The sequence below is a fragment of the Aythya ferina genome, assembly GCF_964211825.1.
Source record: "Aythya ferina genome assembly, chromosome: 5".
NCBI lineage: Eukaryota > Metazoa > Chordata > Aves > Anseriformes > Anatidae > Aythya > Aythya ferina.
Genome location: NC_140301.1, coordinates 42,769,971 through 42,789,475, shown reverse-complemented (window position 1 = coordinate 42,789,475; position 19,505 = coordinate 42,769,971). Strand labels below are relative to the sequence as shown.

Genomic DNA, 19,505 nt, shown 5'->3' with positions numbered 1-19,505 from the left:
ACAAATTAACTTTTAAAATCTGATGTCCAACGTTTGTCAGGCAAAATACTTAGTGTATCATGAGCTGATAAAACTAAACAAAAAAAAATCTTTAATAATGCTGGCTCCACTGGTTTGTTCATTCTTAAATGTATTTTTGCCCCTTTTGGCTTGTGCTTTTACACATGCTGTACTTTCAAATGTGGACATCAAAAACTAAATGCCAATCTTGAGGCACAGTGGTAGAAATAAGAATTATTCCTGATTTCAAATGGAGAAAATACATTAAGAACACCAAGTAGGTTATGAAGTTTGAAGATAATTATTTTCCTCTTCTTAGGAAAGAAAGTATTTGTAACAGAAAATAAAATCTTGCATAAAGGTAAAAGGTTCAGTAGCTCCACAAAGCCAAGAAAAAAGGTTTCAAACTCTGACGCAGGCAATAAATTCTTTGAAACTGTAAAAATGCCAAGCAAATAAATCCTCCTACCTTTGATCTGTATGAAGGCAAGTGCTATTATTGATATCCATAGTGGTATTTGCGTCCCACTACCTGTGCCCATCTTCTGGAAGTCCGGTAGAAACTACCGAACAACCTGCCTCTGAGAAAATACCTGTCTGCTCCTGAGTTTTATATAGCGAGAGAGCAAGTTTTGGCTCAGTTCCCAGATTGTTTCACAAGGTTCTTAAAAGGTGGGGCTTCAGATGTTTTACTTTTCCTTTGCAGGTGTACAGGTAAATAGAGGATGCTCTGACTTTCCTAAGGTATTTGCACTCTAGGAGGAGTCTTCTTTCTACAAGTCCTTAAGATGAAATGTCAAGAGGTGAGCAGGAAGAATTTTTGCTCAGAATTAGTCCTCCAAAATTGTTAATATTATGTGATAAATATAATTTAAGGGACTTTTGAGTAACTTGTGAGTGGGACCTTGGAATGAATGGCTTCACATGTTTTTAGTTTCCTCCTTATAGTTAAAGGTAGCAACTTCTCAAAAACAAAAAACAAAACAAAACAAACAACAACAACAAAACAGAAAAAGAAAAACACAAAGAAACAAAAAACAACAACACCAAACACACAAAAAAACAAGGAAGCTCCATCTGACATAGATTTTTAATGAGTTTGCATCTGTGTATGAAACTACTTTGCCTGTGAAAATGGAAAAGATCAAAGGCCGTCTAAGGTAATATGGACCCTTCCTTGAAGGTTCCTTTCTTTTCATATGTGCAATTTTAGTGCTAGATCGGCAGTTTCCCTTCTGAGTAAACATGGCTTCGACTAAAATTGATTCTATCTACAATTAATCTATCTATCTATATATATATATATGTATATACATTTAATTTACAGGAATGTCCTTTGGAATGTTCATTATCTTGAGCAATGAGAGTGAATGATGTTTTTTGAAAGTATTGAAACATTAATTTGAATATATATTGCTATAATGAATTAAACATTTAAAGTGTATTACCCTGGGCTGTATAGAAACAGTCTTTCAGAAGAAGGATGAATTGAAAGTTCCTGCAAAGCAGTAAGTACTAAGATAATTTCCATATTCACTGAGAACAGGACAAGATGTAATTAGATGTAAAACCAGGAAAATCTTTTAGGTTAGACAATGAGGACAAAAAAAATCTTTTTACGGGTATGGTGAAGTACTTATATAGGTTGCCTGAGAACACTGTTGAATTTCCATCACTGGTGGTTTTCAAGAACAGGTTAGACAGACACCTGCCTGAGGATGGTGTAAGTGTAGCTGATAGTGCCCTGAGGCAGGGGAATGGACTAAATGGCCATTTTAGAGTCCTTTGAACTCGATTTTCTGTGATTTTTCTGAAAATAACTAAATAAAATTGGAAACATTGAGGAAAAAAATTGTCCGCTTTCAGTTGTGCATACCTCTGACAACTTTACTGACATATAAATCAATGTAGAATTAACCTTAGTATTATCTGAATGAGGAAAAGAAGGTGACTACAGGATAGTTATATGTAAAGAAATATATGCAGTGCAAAATTAAGGTAAATGTTACCATTTTATTTAGTATCAAGGTACCAAGATGAAGAGCTAAAAATGAAAAATGTTAACAGAGGTAACTGGTGCTCAGGTAAAGTCATGATGAAAGAGGTAAGGTAAACTCAGCTGGGTAACACGTAAGTTTATTAAGTGATTCTGATGAAGTAATGCATGCTGGTGAGAGGAAAATATGATTTATGAATCATTACATTGCTTACCACTGAAAAATCAATTCATATCAACAGTTGCTATGCTGTGGTTTCAAATACACAAGTTAACATTTCCTGCACGGTAAGGGAAGTACCATGACCTCTCAAAGGTCCCAGGTTGCTCACTGCTGATGATTCCGTTTGTATGGCCATCATAAATAAGGCTGAAACAAGTTTACGCTTAAATTTTACTCCTTTGACCTTTAAGGCACCATCAAAAGTGGTTCCATATGTCTGCATTTTTTTGTTGAAAGTCTCAAATATATGTCATGGATCATATTATTCTTACGCTCCTAAATGGTTACTTCATTGATTAATCCTTTTGCCAAGTTAATTCATTACCTTATATTGGGTCTTTTCAGAAATGACCATGAAATATATCAAAATATATGAATCTTGTGAAAATAATTTCCAAATATTTATGATAATTTAATATTGTAGTATTACAATTTATTGATAGAAATTCTTCCTTTTTAAGTTTTATTTCATCTCCATTCACTCAAGAGACCTACACAGGCAACATGGAAGATATTTTTTTTAATTGGTTTGGGGTAACATGTCCAGATTTGTATACTTGTTTATGATCAAATCTGTGTACAGTGAACTGCATAAGCAGAAGTGTTAATAGCTAAGGATAATTTATTGATGCATGTTATTGTTTTTTATCAGAAAAGATGCAATATTCTGATAACGACATCTTCTCTTTCTTTTTCACAGGATCATATCCCTACTCTACATCTGCAGTATTCAGTTGAACAAGAACATTTCAGTAGAAGAGTTGCTTGCACTTTCAGATGCATCCTTTTTAATCCTTTATGATCAAACATTCCACAGTAATGATGTTCCTCATGCATCTTACTTAAGATTTCTGAATCTGATTCTTTGAAAGAAAAAATGAGACCATCATATCTTATTTTCATACATCCTCTCTATTGAATGCAAATAAAATTTCCTAGCAAATTTGTCTAGCTTTGGGGTGCACTAATAATTTAAATTAGTGTCTCCATTTTTATTCTAACAGATGGAATGATTGACTCATAGTTAGATGCAGAATTGTAAGGGATTTCTTGCTAATATCTAATCTAAATCTATGCTCTTTTATTATAAAACTAGAATGCCGTGTCATCTGGTAGATTTTATGCCACTGATCACAACACTTTGAGCCTGGCTGTTGAGCCACATTTCCATGAACCTTTTTGTCCACTTATCCAGTTCAAATCTCATCAGTTTGAGGGAACTACAGGAGCCTTAGTCCAATGAGTTGAAGAAAAGGAGACAGCAATTTTCTATAAATACAGGGTCAGACTGGAAGAAGAGCTTTTATTTACTTAATTTCTTTGCTTTTGATAACACATATGAAGGCTGAAATACCTAAAGTTGGAATAACTTCATTTTAGAGAGTAGGACGAAATCATTTGTGATTGATAGAAATTGTGGTACTTCCTCTGTGCTAGCTCTAAAATGCAAGAGATCATCAACAATGGTCTGTCTGCTGGACTCTTTTCTGTCTGGCCATTAGCCCAGCACTGAGGTTGAGTTCTTGCTCCAGAATCAGTGCTGGGACATGAGGCTTTGCATTCAGCTGAAGAAGGATTCCAACTGTCCCTGATTTTTTAATCTGCTCAGATTCAAACACAAGCTTTAATCAGAAAATATCCAAGGGAATGTAAGGCTACTGATCAGTTTCTACTCAAAAGTTGTACATTAACTTTTCAGGTCTTATTCTCTTAATTATATGATGATGAACTGCATTTCGAACAGTTGCAGTAGATGTTTTATAGTACGATATGATATGGTCTATCTAAAGTAAAGCTATAGTTAAAGACTACAATAGGGATAAAATTCTTTTGTGTCCTTTGCTAGATCTTAGTAAAACATGGTGTCACTGATCCATTCATTTGCTTCCAAATGCTTAGATAAAACTCATTGGGTTGAAAATTGGATGTTAATAACTGAAATTTGAAACCCCATTTCATTAACATGAGTAGTTCTCCTATATAACATTGCAAACTTTTCAGAACTGTTGCTGTCTTTGGGTGTGTACTTTCTAAAGGACCAAGCACATAATGCTCTGATATTCACTGCAGCCTCTGTGCTTTATTGTAAAATAGATAATGCATAATATGAATAGTTTCTATTTTTGTTTCTATTTCTATTATCTGTCCATTTCAAAGGTTGCAGTGTCAATTAGAAGAACCCAAGCAAAGTGGAACAAGTGAAATCAGGAATTGACAGCTGTCTAGCTACAACTTAAGACCCTAGTTTACACCATCATAACAAGAAAGTAAAACACAGTGAGTATCTCTCACTTTATTTACCAGATTTCCTTTGGGAAGAAACTCAGCCACAGAAAATCTTACAGTTCTGTATTAGGAAATTCCTCCTATTCAAGGCTGGTAAAAAGACAGCATTTTTAAGTATCGTATTTCAAATATACCCATGCTCTTATTGTAACAAAACTTTTCTTGTGAAAGATCTGAAATGCCATGACTGATGTGACTGTCAAGTGGACAATAGTGTTAGTATTAGCACAGTAATGTGACATTACCACAAGTTCACAGAGTAACCTTGTTGGTAACTGGTAGAGGTGTTTTTCCTGCAATAAAACATTCAGAGGTTGAACAGTATTGTTTTAGCCCCAGCCTTCCTTTACACCTTCTCTGTAAGTCCAGTGCCAAATTTCAGGTTGTCCCAGGATTTTTGAATATAGAATAACCCTTCTAGTGACTGGCTGCTTCTGGCAACTGTCTCTTCACATCAGCTCTACCTGCAGTTGATGCTGCTTTGCTTTCTTCCCTTCCTCTTTTCTTCTTCTTCCAGTATCTTTTATCTTCCTTTTCTTGACATACACGCTCTCCTTCTAGTTTTCGCTTTCACTAAATTTGCCTTGCCCTCCTTCCTCTCCCACAGTGGAGAAAAGAGGTAAAGAGATGTCTTTCAGGAGCTTGGGACCTTCAGACTGGATATTAGGTAAAATTTATTTACTGAGAGGGTGGCTAAACACTGGAACAGGCTTCCTAGCGAGATTATTGATACCCCATGCTTGTCGATGTTCAAGAAGCATTTGGACAACATCTTCAATGAGATGCTTTAACTTTTGGTTAGCCCTGAAGTGGTCAGGCTTTTGGACCTATTGATCCCCATTCCATTCTATTCTCCTCCACAGCAAACAGCTTAGCACTTGTGTTTCTTGCTTTCAGTATAGTTGTGATGAAATGCAGAAATGCTTTTTTAAAATAGGCGAAGACCAAAAAAATATGTTATTTCTTTTCTGCAGAGACAAAGCACTTAGTTCCTTTTGTGGGCTCCTATTTTAAAACCAAGCTGCATTTATTGGCCTGGCTTGTTGCTTGAATCCACAATGCTGTTGAGAGTTCATGTTCAGTCTTTTATGGCAGGTTTTTCATGAAGATGCCAAGAATGCAGTTTAACAATTGTCTTTTACAATAGTTGTGGAAATTCTTGAGGAATTCTGTTAGGCCTGTTATTTGGCACTTGTTATTATGGTATCTAGCCATTTGGATACCTCAGGAAATCTCTCAGGAAATCTATTTGTAGGTTGTTTGCGGGCATTTTTTGTGTTGCCTACCAGCTGTCCAACAGCATGGAAGGTAGAGGATCCAAGACACTCTTTAGATTGTTCTTCGAGGCTTGTGTAGCCATGGTCTGAGATTGCAAAATCACTTGTTCAAAATCAGAAAATGCCATAATTTAGATTGCTTGTACAGTTCCCTGATGGGCAAGTGAATTGTGATCCAATCTTAATTTTCATGATAAAATGTGCATTATGTAATGGCAAATGACTTTTCCAGAAGACCCTCACACAGTTGAATCTCTGTAGTTGTCACTTCCTGGTTAATGATCAGCAATGCTGTACTTTGTTTATACTTATGCAGTACAGGACCAAATCTTGTTTACTGGTTTCTGATCACACCCTTCTCTGCTAACAGAATAACTCGTTTCCTCAAATAGGATTCTGTAGTGCTATCACTGTAGCAACTGATAGCTTTGCAAATTATTACCAAAATTACAGCAAATTAAGAAATGCATCTAAATTCTGGCTGACTGTACTACTAAGTTTGGGTGCACAGTTGAAGTGAGTGCTCAGTACTTCTACACATACACATTCAGCATTTCATCCTGATCAGTCAGCTCATTCAGTTGATAATCCAGAAAATGAAGAATGCACAGTTAAAAATTGTGATTATAATTTGATACAAATCTTTTAGCCAGTGTCACAAATTAAGTTCATGTATTCAAACAGCTTGATGATGTTGTCCTTTCTCTTTTCAGCATTACTTCAAGTTCTGCAACAAAGAAACAAAGCAGGAAATCTTACAGGCAATATTTTCCTTATGTACTTAAGCTTACTTCTTTACCAGAAAAATCCTGCAATGCACTGAATAAGAGAAAATTCTATAGAAAAAAAAAAAATAAAATAACATGCATCCTGCACCATGGGGAGTATGAACACAGGTGCCAGAGTAAGGTTGCCATGTCACCTGAATGTATCCAGGATATCTCTGTGTATAAAGAGGATAAACACTTAATCCTCTTTATAGCTTGTAAACACAGACACTACAACTGTGCATAGTGATGTTTGCTATTGATAAAGTAAAATATGCATGTACACACACATATTTGAGGACATATTTACATTGTGCAGTGGTGCATGTTGCAGACATCCTTCTGCTAACACGAGCCAAGATAAATTTATAATACAAAATAGTGATATGAAGTTGTGGCTAAAAGAATTTGCCTTTCTCTGAGACACTGATACTGCAGCATCATGCTTGGGATCTGAGCTGATACATCTAAGCAGGGTGATAATGCTTGTAGCAGAACTGCCAAAAGCCTGCTGAAAGCTGAACTCTGTTATGAAGCAATGTTGTGTCCAAAAAGTCAAAAATCAATCTTTAGAAGCAACTGTTAATGCACACTCAATAGAAATAGAGAAATAAATAGCATGACTATTTCAAGAGAAATAAATGGAATAACGAGTACAAAAGTAAGTTGGTGAAATGGCGTACTGAACTGAGTAGCACTATACCCACAAGGGGACAATAGTGATACACAACCTCAAAAAAGTCTACACATTGGAATGCTTTGGTGGACATCATTCTGCTTAATGACACTCAGATATATTTCTAATGCTAGAAAGAAAAGACTATGTAGGAAGTGGATATATAGATATATATGTCATTACCACTCTATATACCTACATATGCACAATCCATGTGGATACATAGAATTATACAACTGCTTCCCCAAATACTAAGGTTTCCTACTTCCTTTGAAGTGTTCAGATTTCATATGTTCTGTGAGATGCTTAATCTCCTGCACTCACAACAATTCCTCCTTTCTTTTACTCCCTAGTAGGTTATTTTAGCAGCAGAATGTTAGCAAAGTCTCAGAAAGTGAGACTGAATTTGTCACTATTTGTCACTGGATCATCAGCAACAATATTGAGCTAGCAGTGTATTTGTAGGCTTGTTTGGCTTATTTTGTTGGCTTCACTTTAATTTTTTTCTTGCGGGTGTGAGAAATATCTGAGTGTCTTGCCCTATGCCATCTTTGCAGTATACTAGAAAGTGAGTCAATCTATGTGGCGACATCTGTATGCCACGTTTATTCCTCAACATTTCCAGGCAATGAGAGACCGGTCTGTAGACAACAGTCACGCTCACAACATGCTCTCATCCATCCTTGAATCCGGGTTCACGCTCCCTGCACCAGGTGCATGCTGTGCATCAAGTGAAATAGAAACCCTGCAGAGAACAGCGGGATCTGATCATGTAATTGGAGGTTGTGTAATACCACGTACACACAAAGATGGCACAGTATGGCTTCAGATAGCCTGCAGCCATTATTCATGTAGGCAATACTTTCTCAGTAAGTCTGAGTAAATTAAGGAAAACTTCTCATGAGAAATCCTTATGTCTCTGGGCTCTGTGTTGTAACTTATCACAGACTGTGGTTTTTTGATACATTCGCAAAATACGCATCACGGAGGTGACTAATTGGTGTGCATGTTTTGCTAAGGCAAGCTGTCAGCATGCTTATCGTTTTGGAATGTCAAAGTATGATATAAAACAAAAATGCTGTCAAACTTGAGCAGCTAGACTTGTACAGCATTGAACATTAAATACATCAGTGGATGAATTGTCTGCTGACCTTTTTTATAGTCATTTTTTTGGTTTTATTGTTCAGAAAACTATGAAAATACTTATCTGTTTTGATTGGTCGCTGCAGGTGACTGAAAGTAGTGCTCCATACTAATCTTTTGCAAAACAGAACAACACCAAATGAAATTGCTTCCCGTGACCTGAAATGCCTGCCAAAATTGTGGATGAGTAGATGATTATGCTCTTTTCTATTCTCATAATCAGGCAAACTTAATGGCAGCTCAACTGTCAAGCAGTCTTCACAGGAGTATGATGGTGTAAGCTGGTTGTAATTACTATAACTATTGTCTAGTTTTGATGGAGTATATCTTCAAACTCTGCAGCTCCTTTGGATGCTAAAAGTATTTCTGACTGAATGAAGACAGAGTCTGTATTATTGGTAATAAAGTGAACTGAGAAAACCCACATAGACTTCAGAGCTGAAGAGCTTGGTGAGCTGCTGATTAGGAAATTAAGAGTGAATTACAAATTATTTATAGTCATCCTAGAAATCAAAATAACAGTATTTCTAGATTCCCTGGACAGTGCCAAATTCACCTAGTTTTCATAAGGCAAATTTCATGGAAAAATTTCTAGAGGATAGATTTGTCTTTTCATTTTATACTCCAGGTTCTCAAACACTTGATTTTCTTCCATATCTCATCTATCTGTTGATACAGTAGCCATTGTGGTACAGTGAAATATGTGGAATTTTTTTTTTGGTCTATTTTATCTTCCTGATACTTTTGTCCTATATTGTTATCTTAAGACTGTGTGTAGTTCGTTCTGATACATGCTTGTGGAGTGGAGCCATTATACAGGTACAGAACAGAGGAGCTATGATTCTTTTTGTATGATACAACAAAGCACATTTATCTCTTGTTTATATTACCCCATAGCTAGCTTTAGGGAAACATCCCTCTATCAGTTGTTCGTGTGCCCTCAGTATTTTTTTTCCTTCTTCTTACAATATGGTATGCGATAGAACAACTGTAATTTGTGTTAGAATATATTTAACTTCACTGCAATATAGTATTTATATATGTTTCAATTTTATGACTGAAATAATAGTAGATGCTGCTTAATGGTGAAAACACCGAGCTCTGTTGCTGACTAATTTAAAGTAATTATGTGGAAGCAATTTTTTGATTGTTGACTCAAACTAAGCTCAATGCTATTATCCTTTCCCATCTTAATAAAATAGTAATGTTACTATTATGCTTCTGGAAATCTTTCTGGATACTGCAAATTTAAAATGCTGTATTAGAGCGAATAAGACATGTAATAATGAATCAAATACAGATCTTAACTGACAATATGACAACTGACAACCTTATGGTTTTTATGCAGTGTGTGTCAAAGAGTTCTGAAGAAAGCTTGTCTACAGTGGAATTTATTAGGAATTCATGGAAATGACTTCAGTAAGAGGCTGACTTTTTTTTTGAAATTGAAAGTGAATTAGATTCTTTTATAAATTTTATCTCAGATTAATATTGACACAAAGGGTTGTCTTCCATTATTAGCTTTATCAATGCAATAACATTTTTGATAGAGAAAATGAGGAGTCATTTTTTCTGTCTCTATGAGTGAGAAAAAATAAGTTAGTCTCCTACAACCCCCAGGAAAAAAAATAAAATAAGAAAATATTGCTGTATGTTTCATAGTAGACAATGAGCTCTTAAGCCTTCTGAAACAATCACAATCCAGAAAGCTATCCATCTTCATATTCTTTTTTCTGTCCAACACGAAGAGAAACAGGAAGAGTAAGTTTGCTTTTATGGTGTGGATCCTGCAGTTTTGGAACTCCTTTGTATGCTCATTTGTTCACTCTGAATCATTCATGCAAACAGGTGGGGAGCACTTTCTTTTCTTACAGTTTTTGGATTGAATTCAAGACTCCAGGAAACTCAAGTCTCCCATGCTGGTGTACATTCAAAGTAGCTCAGCATAGCTCAGTGGAACTGCGCAGAAGGAAACCTGAAGCATGTGAGTTGCATGTTCTTTCAATGATATTCAAAGCTACTCCTAATACATTTCAAGACTCAAAGATTTAAAGCAATCAGAGATCATTGTGATCATTTTTGTTGAAGCAGATGATGTCTTTAATCAGACTACACTCTCATGCACTTTTTATCCTGTATTTTTTTCATGTAAATTACCAATTTACATTTGATTTAAGGCAAATCATTTAGACCAATGTCCCCTCTTGACTCAGAGATTCCCAATGACAGAGAATTGTCTCCAAAACAGTCTTGTTTTAATAAGGGAAGAGTTGAGGGGAGGAAGCATATACACATCAGTAAATGAAGTGTTGCCCAGCTGAGTGCTACGTAGGCAGTTTGACAAAGACTGTTCTCAAAATTTGGCTAAAATAGGCTTGACAGCCTTGTTTTTCACAGAGCTTTTCAGCTCCCAGGACCCCAGTCCAATTTTATCCTGCTTTATCTCTTACAATTTTACAATTTGTAAAACACTTAATCCAATAGATAATGGCTATGCTATTTATGTACATCCATCTAGCTAGAATCCTGATTTGAAGCAGCTTGTCATGGCTCACATAAATTCATTCCATTTGCACTGGTTATACACTGATTACTCAAGGTGTTTTCTTTCTTTGATCACTACCACAGATAATTAATTATCTAGTAGTTCCAAGCTGAACTTACAAATATTAACAGGAGTTCATAATGCAAATTCTGTACGTTTCTGGGACAACAACATTATAATACCCTAGACTGTCAGGTAGTAGAAACAGATTTCAGTGTGTCTGACCTATAAAATCTGCTACTCAATTAAACTTTATCTGCTGAATGATTCCTTTGCAGATATTCACAAAACTTCCCACGTTGTTCTCAAAGCAAAAAGTAAAACAGCTCAGCTTGCCCTAAAGTCTACTGGAAGTAATGGAAGTAATGATTATGTCTTTGTTGTGCAACCCATTAAACCTAGTGGTCTTGGGAGATGATCCATCTTGATAATATCAATCTGCTTTGACAGTCTACTTTTCTATGAGAGAGCCAAGGGAAAAATTCCATGGGCTTGTAACGAGTCTTTTTAACTTCTTAACTATAACAGATTTTTTTTTTGTTGGTTTATTTTTTTTTGTTGGTGGTTGTATGTTTTTGTGTTAGTTTTTTTTTTTTTTTTTTTTTTTTTTAGTGTGTGTGGGGTGCTTGCATGTTAAATAAAAACAGATTTGCAGAGTTGGCTTCTTGCTCAGAAGTTTAAAAATTAGAGGCATTGAAAAGATATTTGTGCTGGTTCACACCCTGGAAAATAAAGGGTTAGGGTAGAGACACCTGAGAAACCTGGTAAGAGCCAGAATTGTAAATGAATAGGTAAATATATTGGTCTATGGACACTTCCCTTATGTAACGAGCAATGACTGTTTTACACTTTACAGTTCCAACATATAAGATTAGCCAGGAAAAATCCCATTAAAATCTTAAATACACAACAAGCCTGAGCCACTGTCTAGGGCAATGCATAACAAAGCTCAGTATTTAATAACCCAGGATGGCATATTAAATGCTAAGAGAGGGTGGAGGCTAGAGCTTATGGCACTGATAAATATTTTAAGTGCCCACACTCTGGGTGCACAAGTTCAATCTCTCTTCAATTTGACATACCTAAAAACAAGGCAATTAGTTCTCAAAGCCACATTTTGTAGTGTGAAAGCTGTGTTTGTTGAAATGCTGGAAGTCTGAAACAATGCTTTTATTGGCAGCCTTCTTGACACATGCTCATTTAAACCAGGGAATAAATGGTGTGATAGTCTGTTTTGGAGAAACAGCTCCAGATAAAGATCTCCTCTGCATTGCTTTTTCTCTTTGTCCCTGAAAACACAAAGGATAAAACTACACTTGATGGAAGTGCTGCCTCAGAATATGCCCTGGCAGGCATTCTGGGAATTTTCTGGTGTCCCCCTCATGGGAATTTTGGGAGAGAAGTGAAGAAAAATGGAAGGAAGTATCCTGTAGAATGGCAATGTTGCATCTTAAGCTCTGGCCGTGATCACAAAAGAGATTTGTGTATGGCATACTGTTTCTTGAGGGTACCACAGCACTGGTTAAGATGAGATAAAAGACCACCTTCTGGAAATGCAATTGAGAGGGCCAAACTGATCTGAAAGTGTTATGAACAGGCCTGTTTGTTCATGTGTCTCTACTATAACCTGCAAGTTGTAATTAATAATGTATATATGCAGTTATGCAGCCTACTGGCAATTGTTCCTCATGTCCCCAGCACTTTGGGTCTCATTAATATATCACTGACTGCTTTATTTGAGGATAACCTTAAGTCTGATGGTGATTTTGGACACTCTACTGTTGCCAGCAGGAAATGTAATCATAGTAAGAACCACTGGTAATTACAGGTTGAAGTCTAATTTGGTAGTTTTTCTAGCAAGGATGAAGCTGTAGTATAAATTCCTGGTAGTTTACATCCATTAGATTGTGTGGTAGTGCTTTGAAAGCATAAGAGTCTGAAATTTATTCAGTGGTAAACAAGGAATAACTGAATGGAACTTACATGATGCTGTTTTACTAACATGCTAACTGGAAATTATAGCAAACTGTATGCCACTTTCCTGGCTGGTTTTTGGGACCTAATTTCCTACATTCCTTCCACCAACCACAAGTCAACAGTTCAAATACTTTTTATGATCTGGTCTTAATTTTAGATATTTTTCAGCTTATCTGGATAATTTTGATGCCAATTCTTTTTTTTTTTTTTCTTTCTTTCTTTTTTTTTTTTTTTTCCCCAGTGTACCTGTTTACTATCCAAGGTTGGTATCATCAAGAAATACCGTTATCCAAATCATGAAGAAAATACTGAATGGAACTATGTCCAGAACAGATACCAATTTATAAGTTTGTACAAAGAGCTATAATGATTTGATATCAAAAATGAATATTAGCTCTATACTTCTAAGATAAGCATTCTGGCTTTACATATAAATGTAAATTTGCAGATACATTTAATAGTTGTGTTATTAGTAATACCTTATTACTAATATATTCTTAGTAACTCATAAATTTTCAATATTATTTTAATAAATAATGAATTTAAAGAGTTCCGGTCTTAGCAATTTCCCATTCTGTTATTAGTGGAAAATCTGCTGTTTGACTACATCAGTATTTTCCATTGGAGTGAAGAGGAGATTCTTATCATGACAATATTGTCAAAGAAAAAGTAAACAGATATAGAGAATGCACAGTACTGCCAAAAAGTTGTTCTCTCTGGTGCCAAAACTCTAAAAAACAATTTTGAGCCAAGCATCTGTGAAAACAAAGACCCATCTATTCAAACCATTATCTAGAAGAACAGTAACAATAGCAAAGAATACCATTTGTTGGTTGTTTTCCATCCAGCAGTGTACATGTATGTTTAATTCTAAGCTGTGCTGTGTAGACAAAAAGCTGAAAGGAAATTTCTAATTTTCTGGAAGAAAAAAAGTACAGAATGCCCACTTCATTTTACCCCAAAGAAATACCACACCTCCTCTTGATAGTAACCATATAGCCATAACCATACAGGTTCCAAATCTGAAATTCTTCAGCTAAAATTTCACTGGTGCGAAGTACTACAATGTCAAATGCATTTGTTTCTGCTATTATTGCCAAAATAAAATAAAATAAAATAAAATAAAATAAAATAAAATAAAATAAAATAAAATAAAAGTTTTACTTGAAGAAATTTCCTAGTAAATCTAATGCAAATAGAAGAATCATTTATTCCTGGAGGTTAAATATACTGAGCTGAATATAAGAGTCAGCCAGTGTATACGCAGAGCTTGCCAGCTTACATTTGGCTTCTTTTATGTGATATGGAAGACAAATTATATTGTCTCTGTCACAGATACTTGGAAAAAATCTTGATCATCACTATGAACTTCTTTCGTGACTGACTAAACGGGGAGCAACACACCTGAAAGATGTTCTGGTTGATAGCTAAGAAGTGGTGCAGCACCAGTAAGGAAATAAATGGAGCCCATGAAAATCTGTCTTGCCACTGCATGTGCCCCACGTTCTCTTTGTAATTACATTCACTTACAGATCAACACCTTTCACTCAGGAAATTTAAGTCTATTTTGAATCAAAATACAGTAGTCAGGGTAAAACCTGGTATTGAGACATTGTTCAAGCATCCAGGGATGAAGTTAGGAAAGAAAAGTCCAAATGGAATTGAATCTGGCCAGGCATGCAGAAGACAACCAGAAGGGCTTCTCTAAGATATTGGTGACAAAAGGAAGACTAGGGAAAATGTGGGCCTATTGCTGAATGACCTGATTACACAGGACATGGAAAATGTGGAGGTACCGAATTCTTTCTTTTCCTCCATCTTTACTAGGAAGACTAGTCCTCGGGAATCCTAAGTCCTAGAAACCAGGGGGAAGAGCAGGACCAAGGAAGATATGTCCTCATCAGAAGACGATCAGTTTATGTGGTTATTCTGTCTATGTTTTCAGTAAAATCTACTGTTGAAACAATAGAATATATTGGTCCTGTAGTTAATTATATCAGACATCTGTGTAAGTCCTAAGACTTCTGATTGAAGCTGGGCTGTTTCAAATCATGACTACCTGGAGTGTGCATGTTCCTGCTGACAATATTATGCATTTACATTACATGGGAAAGTAATCCTTTAAATTAAGAAAATACTTTTGTGCTGTCCCAGTGAAATTCAGTGCAAATCAAGCCTTGTTAATAGACCCATTTTCCACCTGTTTGACTGATGAGTGTGGAGTGTGTCTTCTAGCAGGGATACATGGAGATATCAAGACTCTTTACAACTGAGGAAAGTCAGAGCCTCTCTTTAACTGCTTTTCTGTACTGGCATTGAGTGAAGTAGGGATTCAAGCAATGAAGCTTGTGTGAATAGAGTGATGAGGAGGGATTTGCAACTGGGTGGTTTGGATGAACATGCTCTTTCTGTGGCACAAAAAAAACAAAAAAAAAAGGCATTTTTTCTCATTAGTAGGCTTGGAAAATGAGGGAGGAGGGTTTTGACACTTCTCACCATAATGCATTTCATTTTCAAATACCATTTATGAAGGGAATTCTGCATTCTCATAAACTTAATGATTGATAGTCATGGCTAGATGTGCTTATTCCAACAATTGTTTGTTTCAATGTACAGCTGCCAGGTTGCCTATTTCTATCTAACATCTTTAGGAATTATAGAGTATTTGTCTACTTGTGTCCCACATGCCTGGTGACAGGATGAGGGGGAATGGGCTAAAGTTGCGCCAGGGGAGGTTTAGGTTGGATATCAGGAAGAACTTCTTTACTGAAAGGGTTGTTAGGTGTTGGAATAGGCTGCCCAGGGAAGTGGTTGAGTCACCATCCCTGGAGGTCTTTAAAAGATATTTAGATTTAGAGCTTAGTGAAATGGTTTAGTGGAGGACTTGTTAAAGGTTGGACTAGGTGATCTTGGAGGTCTCTTCTAACCTAGATGATTCTGTGATTCTGTGTTTGTTTAAGTCTCTCTATTTGTTCAAGGTCCCAGCTTGGAAATGGCTTTCCATTTGTACAGAAAATAATGCCTACCTAACCATGGAAAAATTCTCATTTGCATTACTAATTACTGGGAAAACAGGGAAAAGTGGTGCTTTCCTTTCTACACTATAATGTCTTCTAGGGATTGTATAAAAGAGTCATGTTTATTCCTGTTTTGAGAGGGAAACAGGACTCAATTAAAATCCAACTTGAAGCAAATAGAGGAGCCCAGGGGAGATTTCCAAGGCAAAAGGTGTATTGCCTGAAAGTGCTGCATCACTACACTAAAGGATAGAGATGATGAGTAGTTAGTGCTCACAGTGAGGCACCTCAGTCTCTTGCAGCACGTAGCAACCAGCAGTGCAAAAGGTTGGAAGGAGAGTTCTGGTATCCCAGAGACTGAAGCAAATAAGAAGGGCTGCCAGGAGGCATATCAGTCATGCAGATCTCTTGCTGGAGGAGGAGAAAATCACCTTTGTCTCAAACAAGATGGAGGGAAAACACAAAACTTTAGGGAAAAGGAAGGTATCACATCTTATTTTTCATATGAATGCGAGGGATGGAAGTTGTTTTTCTGCAGGGCTCTTAGTTCCCGTTTTCATCTGCTGTTTGACTCTTAGCTAGCTGAATCAAGGAAGGCAGTGCCATGGACTAGCCAACACTGGATTTTTCTGCCACCTTAGGCCCTCTGGATCCTTTGCAAAAATTTTTCCTGTGATATTTGGTAATATCATTTAATATCCTGGTAACCAGCCTTCCAGAGGTGTCTGACCACTCTGCAGATAGCAAGACAAGAGGCTGCTTGAGATAGAAACCTTTGAAAAGCTTGGGTCTCTGGAACCATTGAATTTTTATAGAGAGTGACTTTGAGGAACTCCCGCTGACAATGTTTAATTTGGTTTATAACTGTGTAAGCATATAGCCTTTAAAAATAAGATAAAGGTATTTATAACTTAGATAAGTCCTTTGGAAAGATTGAAAAAGCCTCCTTCAAAGGAAATATATATATATGTATATATATGTATATATATGTATATATATATAAAAAAACTAAAGCAGCTCAAACTAGGACTTGAAGTACAGTTCAGCTTAACTTGCATGTTAGACCTGGCCAAGTAACTGTTAGCCAGCTCAGTTTTGTTATGAATGGGCATAAATCCGTTGACTTTGTTTTACAAGCACATAGAACTAGGTTTACATTTAGCCTACTCTGTAACAGGGAATGATTATTATATCAGCATCCTGACAATTGTTAAGCTATTCAAAGAATTATAATATTTCCTTTAACCCAAATTCAGTGAAGGCGACACCTGCCTATAAAAAAAAAAATGAATTTGTTATATGATCTCCCTAAACTGGGGATCACATTGGACACCTAAGCAAGAACAAAGGTTGTTCTACATTTTGGTCTCATACTTAGGCCTTTGAAATATTTAAGGTAAACCAGGATTCTGGCAGAGCATTTTTTGCTGTCCATCCATGAAAAGTAAATTTAAGCCAATGAGAATATCTCTAAACCTGTTACAGTCCTGCGATCTGGTAATACTGTTCTGGTATAAATTGTCCCTAAACCCCTGAAATTTGACATAAATAGTTTCTAAATAAATATTTACATCAAATATCATAGGAAGCCACTGTCTGGAAGCACTTGCCTAGAAAATTTCCATGCTGTTACGAAAAACTGCTACCATTTATGGAGACAAATTCTTGAGTATTGTAAACCAGCCCTACTTAAATCTAGCTCTACTGATTTAATTAAATTATGAGTCTAGTCCATGCAGTACTGTAACAGAGGTACACACAACCCCTACAGCTAGCTTTCAGAAGAGATGCTAAAGTAGGGTTCTCTGCCCTACATTGTGACAATTAGTTTGAATTGCCCCCAGGACATTACATCGAATGTGCCCTGGAACATTAACATCGAAATAATGATTTACATCTTCTCAAAGCCTGAGCAAGTTTGGATCTGGATCCTACTCTTTTCTCTTACCACGGGGTGGGCTTTGCTTGCTCCAATTTTATGTCAGGCAGTCTGTTGCTTTAAAATACATAGCTCAGATTATGCGTCTAGAAAAAGTAAAGTGTTGGGAATTCAGGAAAGGTGGCACACTACAGGAACAATGAATTGAGAAATACAGATGGGGAGGGAGCCAAGTACACTACAGCCAGTCTTGGAGTACATTGCTGTGGAAGGAGGTACGAAGAGATGAACAGATAGAAAGCAGCTGAACTGCTGTCTTATCTATCTATCTATCTATCTATCTATCTATCTATCTATCTATTTCAATACAAAAGTCTGCTCTGCTAGACGTGTAATTATTAGGCAATAGATTCCTCTCTGCCACAAAAGTCTCACAACCAAAGAGCAAAACAACAGACAGCAAAATAGGCTGTGGGTGGCACATAAGTAATGGCATATGGGAAACCAGATAGCGGTCTTGGAAACTAAGTGCAAATGCCAGAATGCATTGAAGTAGGGTATAGTGCAGCTGTTCCCTGGAATATACACAGAGAATTCTTTGAGTAAATATTAGCAAAGAATTACCACAGGTGTTTATCCAGGGCAATGAAAATGGACATGTGTGTGAAATCAGCTGATCTGCTCAGCCACTATACTGTTCTCTGGAAAGAGCAAGTGCGGGACTGAAATGCTGAAACACCCTGCCTCAGCCTGTTCCGCCAGGCTCACAGCATTGCATAAGACACTCATAAAAGGAGAAACTCATGAAACTGCGTGCAAAATGAGAATACCTGGCAGGAAAAACGTCTGCCCCCGCTGAGCATTTACCTCTAAGAACCAAAAGTTCTGGTGTTAGGGAGGATTTTATGATTCATTTATAAAGCTCAGTGAATTATTAACGCATTAGCAGGGTGCTATAACTCCAAATGATTTTGTTTGCCCTTCACAAGTATACATCTTCATATTCTGTAAAATTACAGATCTTTTGCTAGCAATCGGCTACATTTCTTACCTACCTGAGGTTAGTATTCAGCTAGTTGCCTCCTTGAAACTAGGCATACACATTGCATATTACATTTGTGTGTTCTTTTGTGGAGTCCACTCTGAAAGCATATTTCTCATTAGAAAGAAAATAAAAAAGATATTTCACAATAAAGTACACAGGGCAATGTTTAGAGTTCTTAGTATATAATGTACATTACAAATGTATCAGTCAAGAATTGTCATGTATCTAAGCTTATCTACTTTCTACCCCTCTTCCCCTGTTTTCCTTCCTGGCCCCCAGATCACATCATAATATCTTCAGGTAACACTTTTCATTCCCCCTCCTAGTCTGGAATTTTTGTGGCAGTAACTCTTGACAGAGTCTTAGCACAGCTAACTTTAGTTTGAATCCTGCACTCAGCTCTGTCAGGCGCAATGACGTTGTTTACCAGTAACCAGTCAGCTGTCATAATACCATTTGACAGTAAAGACTATTTATGAGAACAGCTTATAAAGAAATAATTTACATCCACCTTTATAGAGAGATATAGTCAGAGGTTGCCAATTAACCATCTGGGATCCTTGTTTGTCTCAGTGGCTTCTGGAAATAAAGTTACACCAATTGTAGGTTTAAAGAACAGTCCCTGCTCCATGTCAGCCCGAGGTCTTTGTCCTCCTATTAGTTCTGTGCATGTA

At 36.5% G+C, this 19,505-nt stretch overlaps 1 protein-coding gene and 1 long non-coding RNA gene across 4 annotated transcripts in view; one reads left to right on the top strand and one right to left on the bottom strand.

The window, feature by feature from the left end:
• MUC5AC (mucin 5AC, oligomeric mucus/gel-forming) overlaps window positions 1-578 on the bottom strand; it is a 49,243-nt gene extending 48,665 nt beyond the window's left edge. Inside the window, exon 1 of the mRNA XM_084520310.1 lies at window positions 470-578. Within this exon, the coding sequence (XP_084376436.1) occupies window positions 470-542 (73 nt within the window). The 5' untranslated portion in view covers window positions 543-578. The remainder of the gene's footprint in view (window positions 1-469) is intronic.
• A 3,839-nt stretch (window positions 579-4,417) lies between these two features.
• The window catches only part of LOC311437601, a 40,962-nt gene continuing 25,874 nt past the window's right edge, over window positions 4,418-19,505 (top strand). Inside the window, exons 1-2 of one of the 3 annotated variants that reach the window (XR_014693568.1) lie at window positions 4,418-4,496; window positions 10,217-10,352. This is a non-coding gene — a long non-coding RNA (uncharacterized lncRNA). Of the gene's footprint in view, window positions 4,497-10,216; window positions 10,353-16,286; window positions 16,391-19,505 lie in introns of those variants that run through there. The other 2 variants (XR_014693569.1, XR_014693570.1) reach the window with 2 other exon arrangements.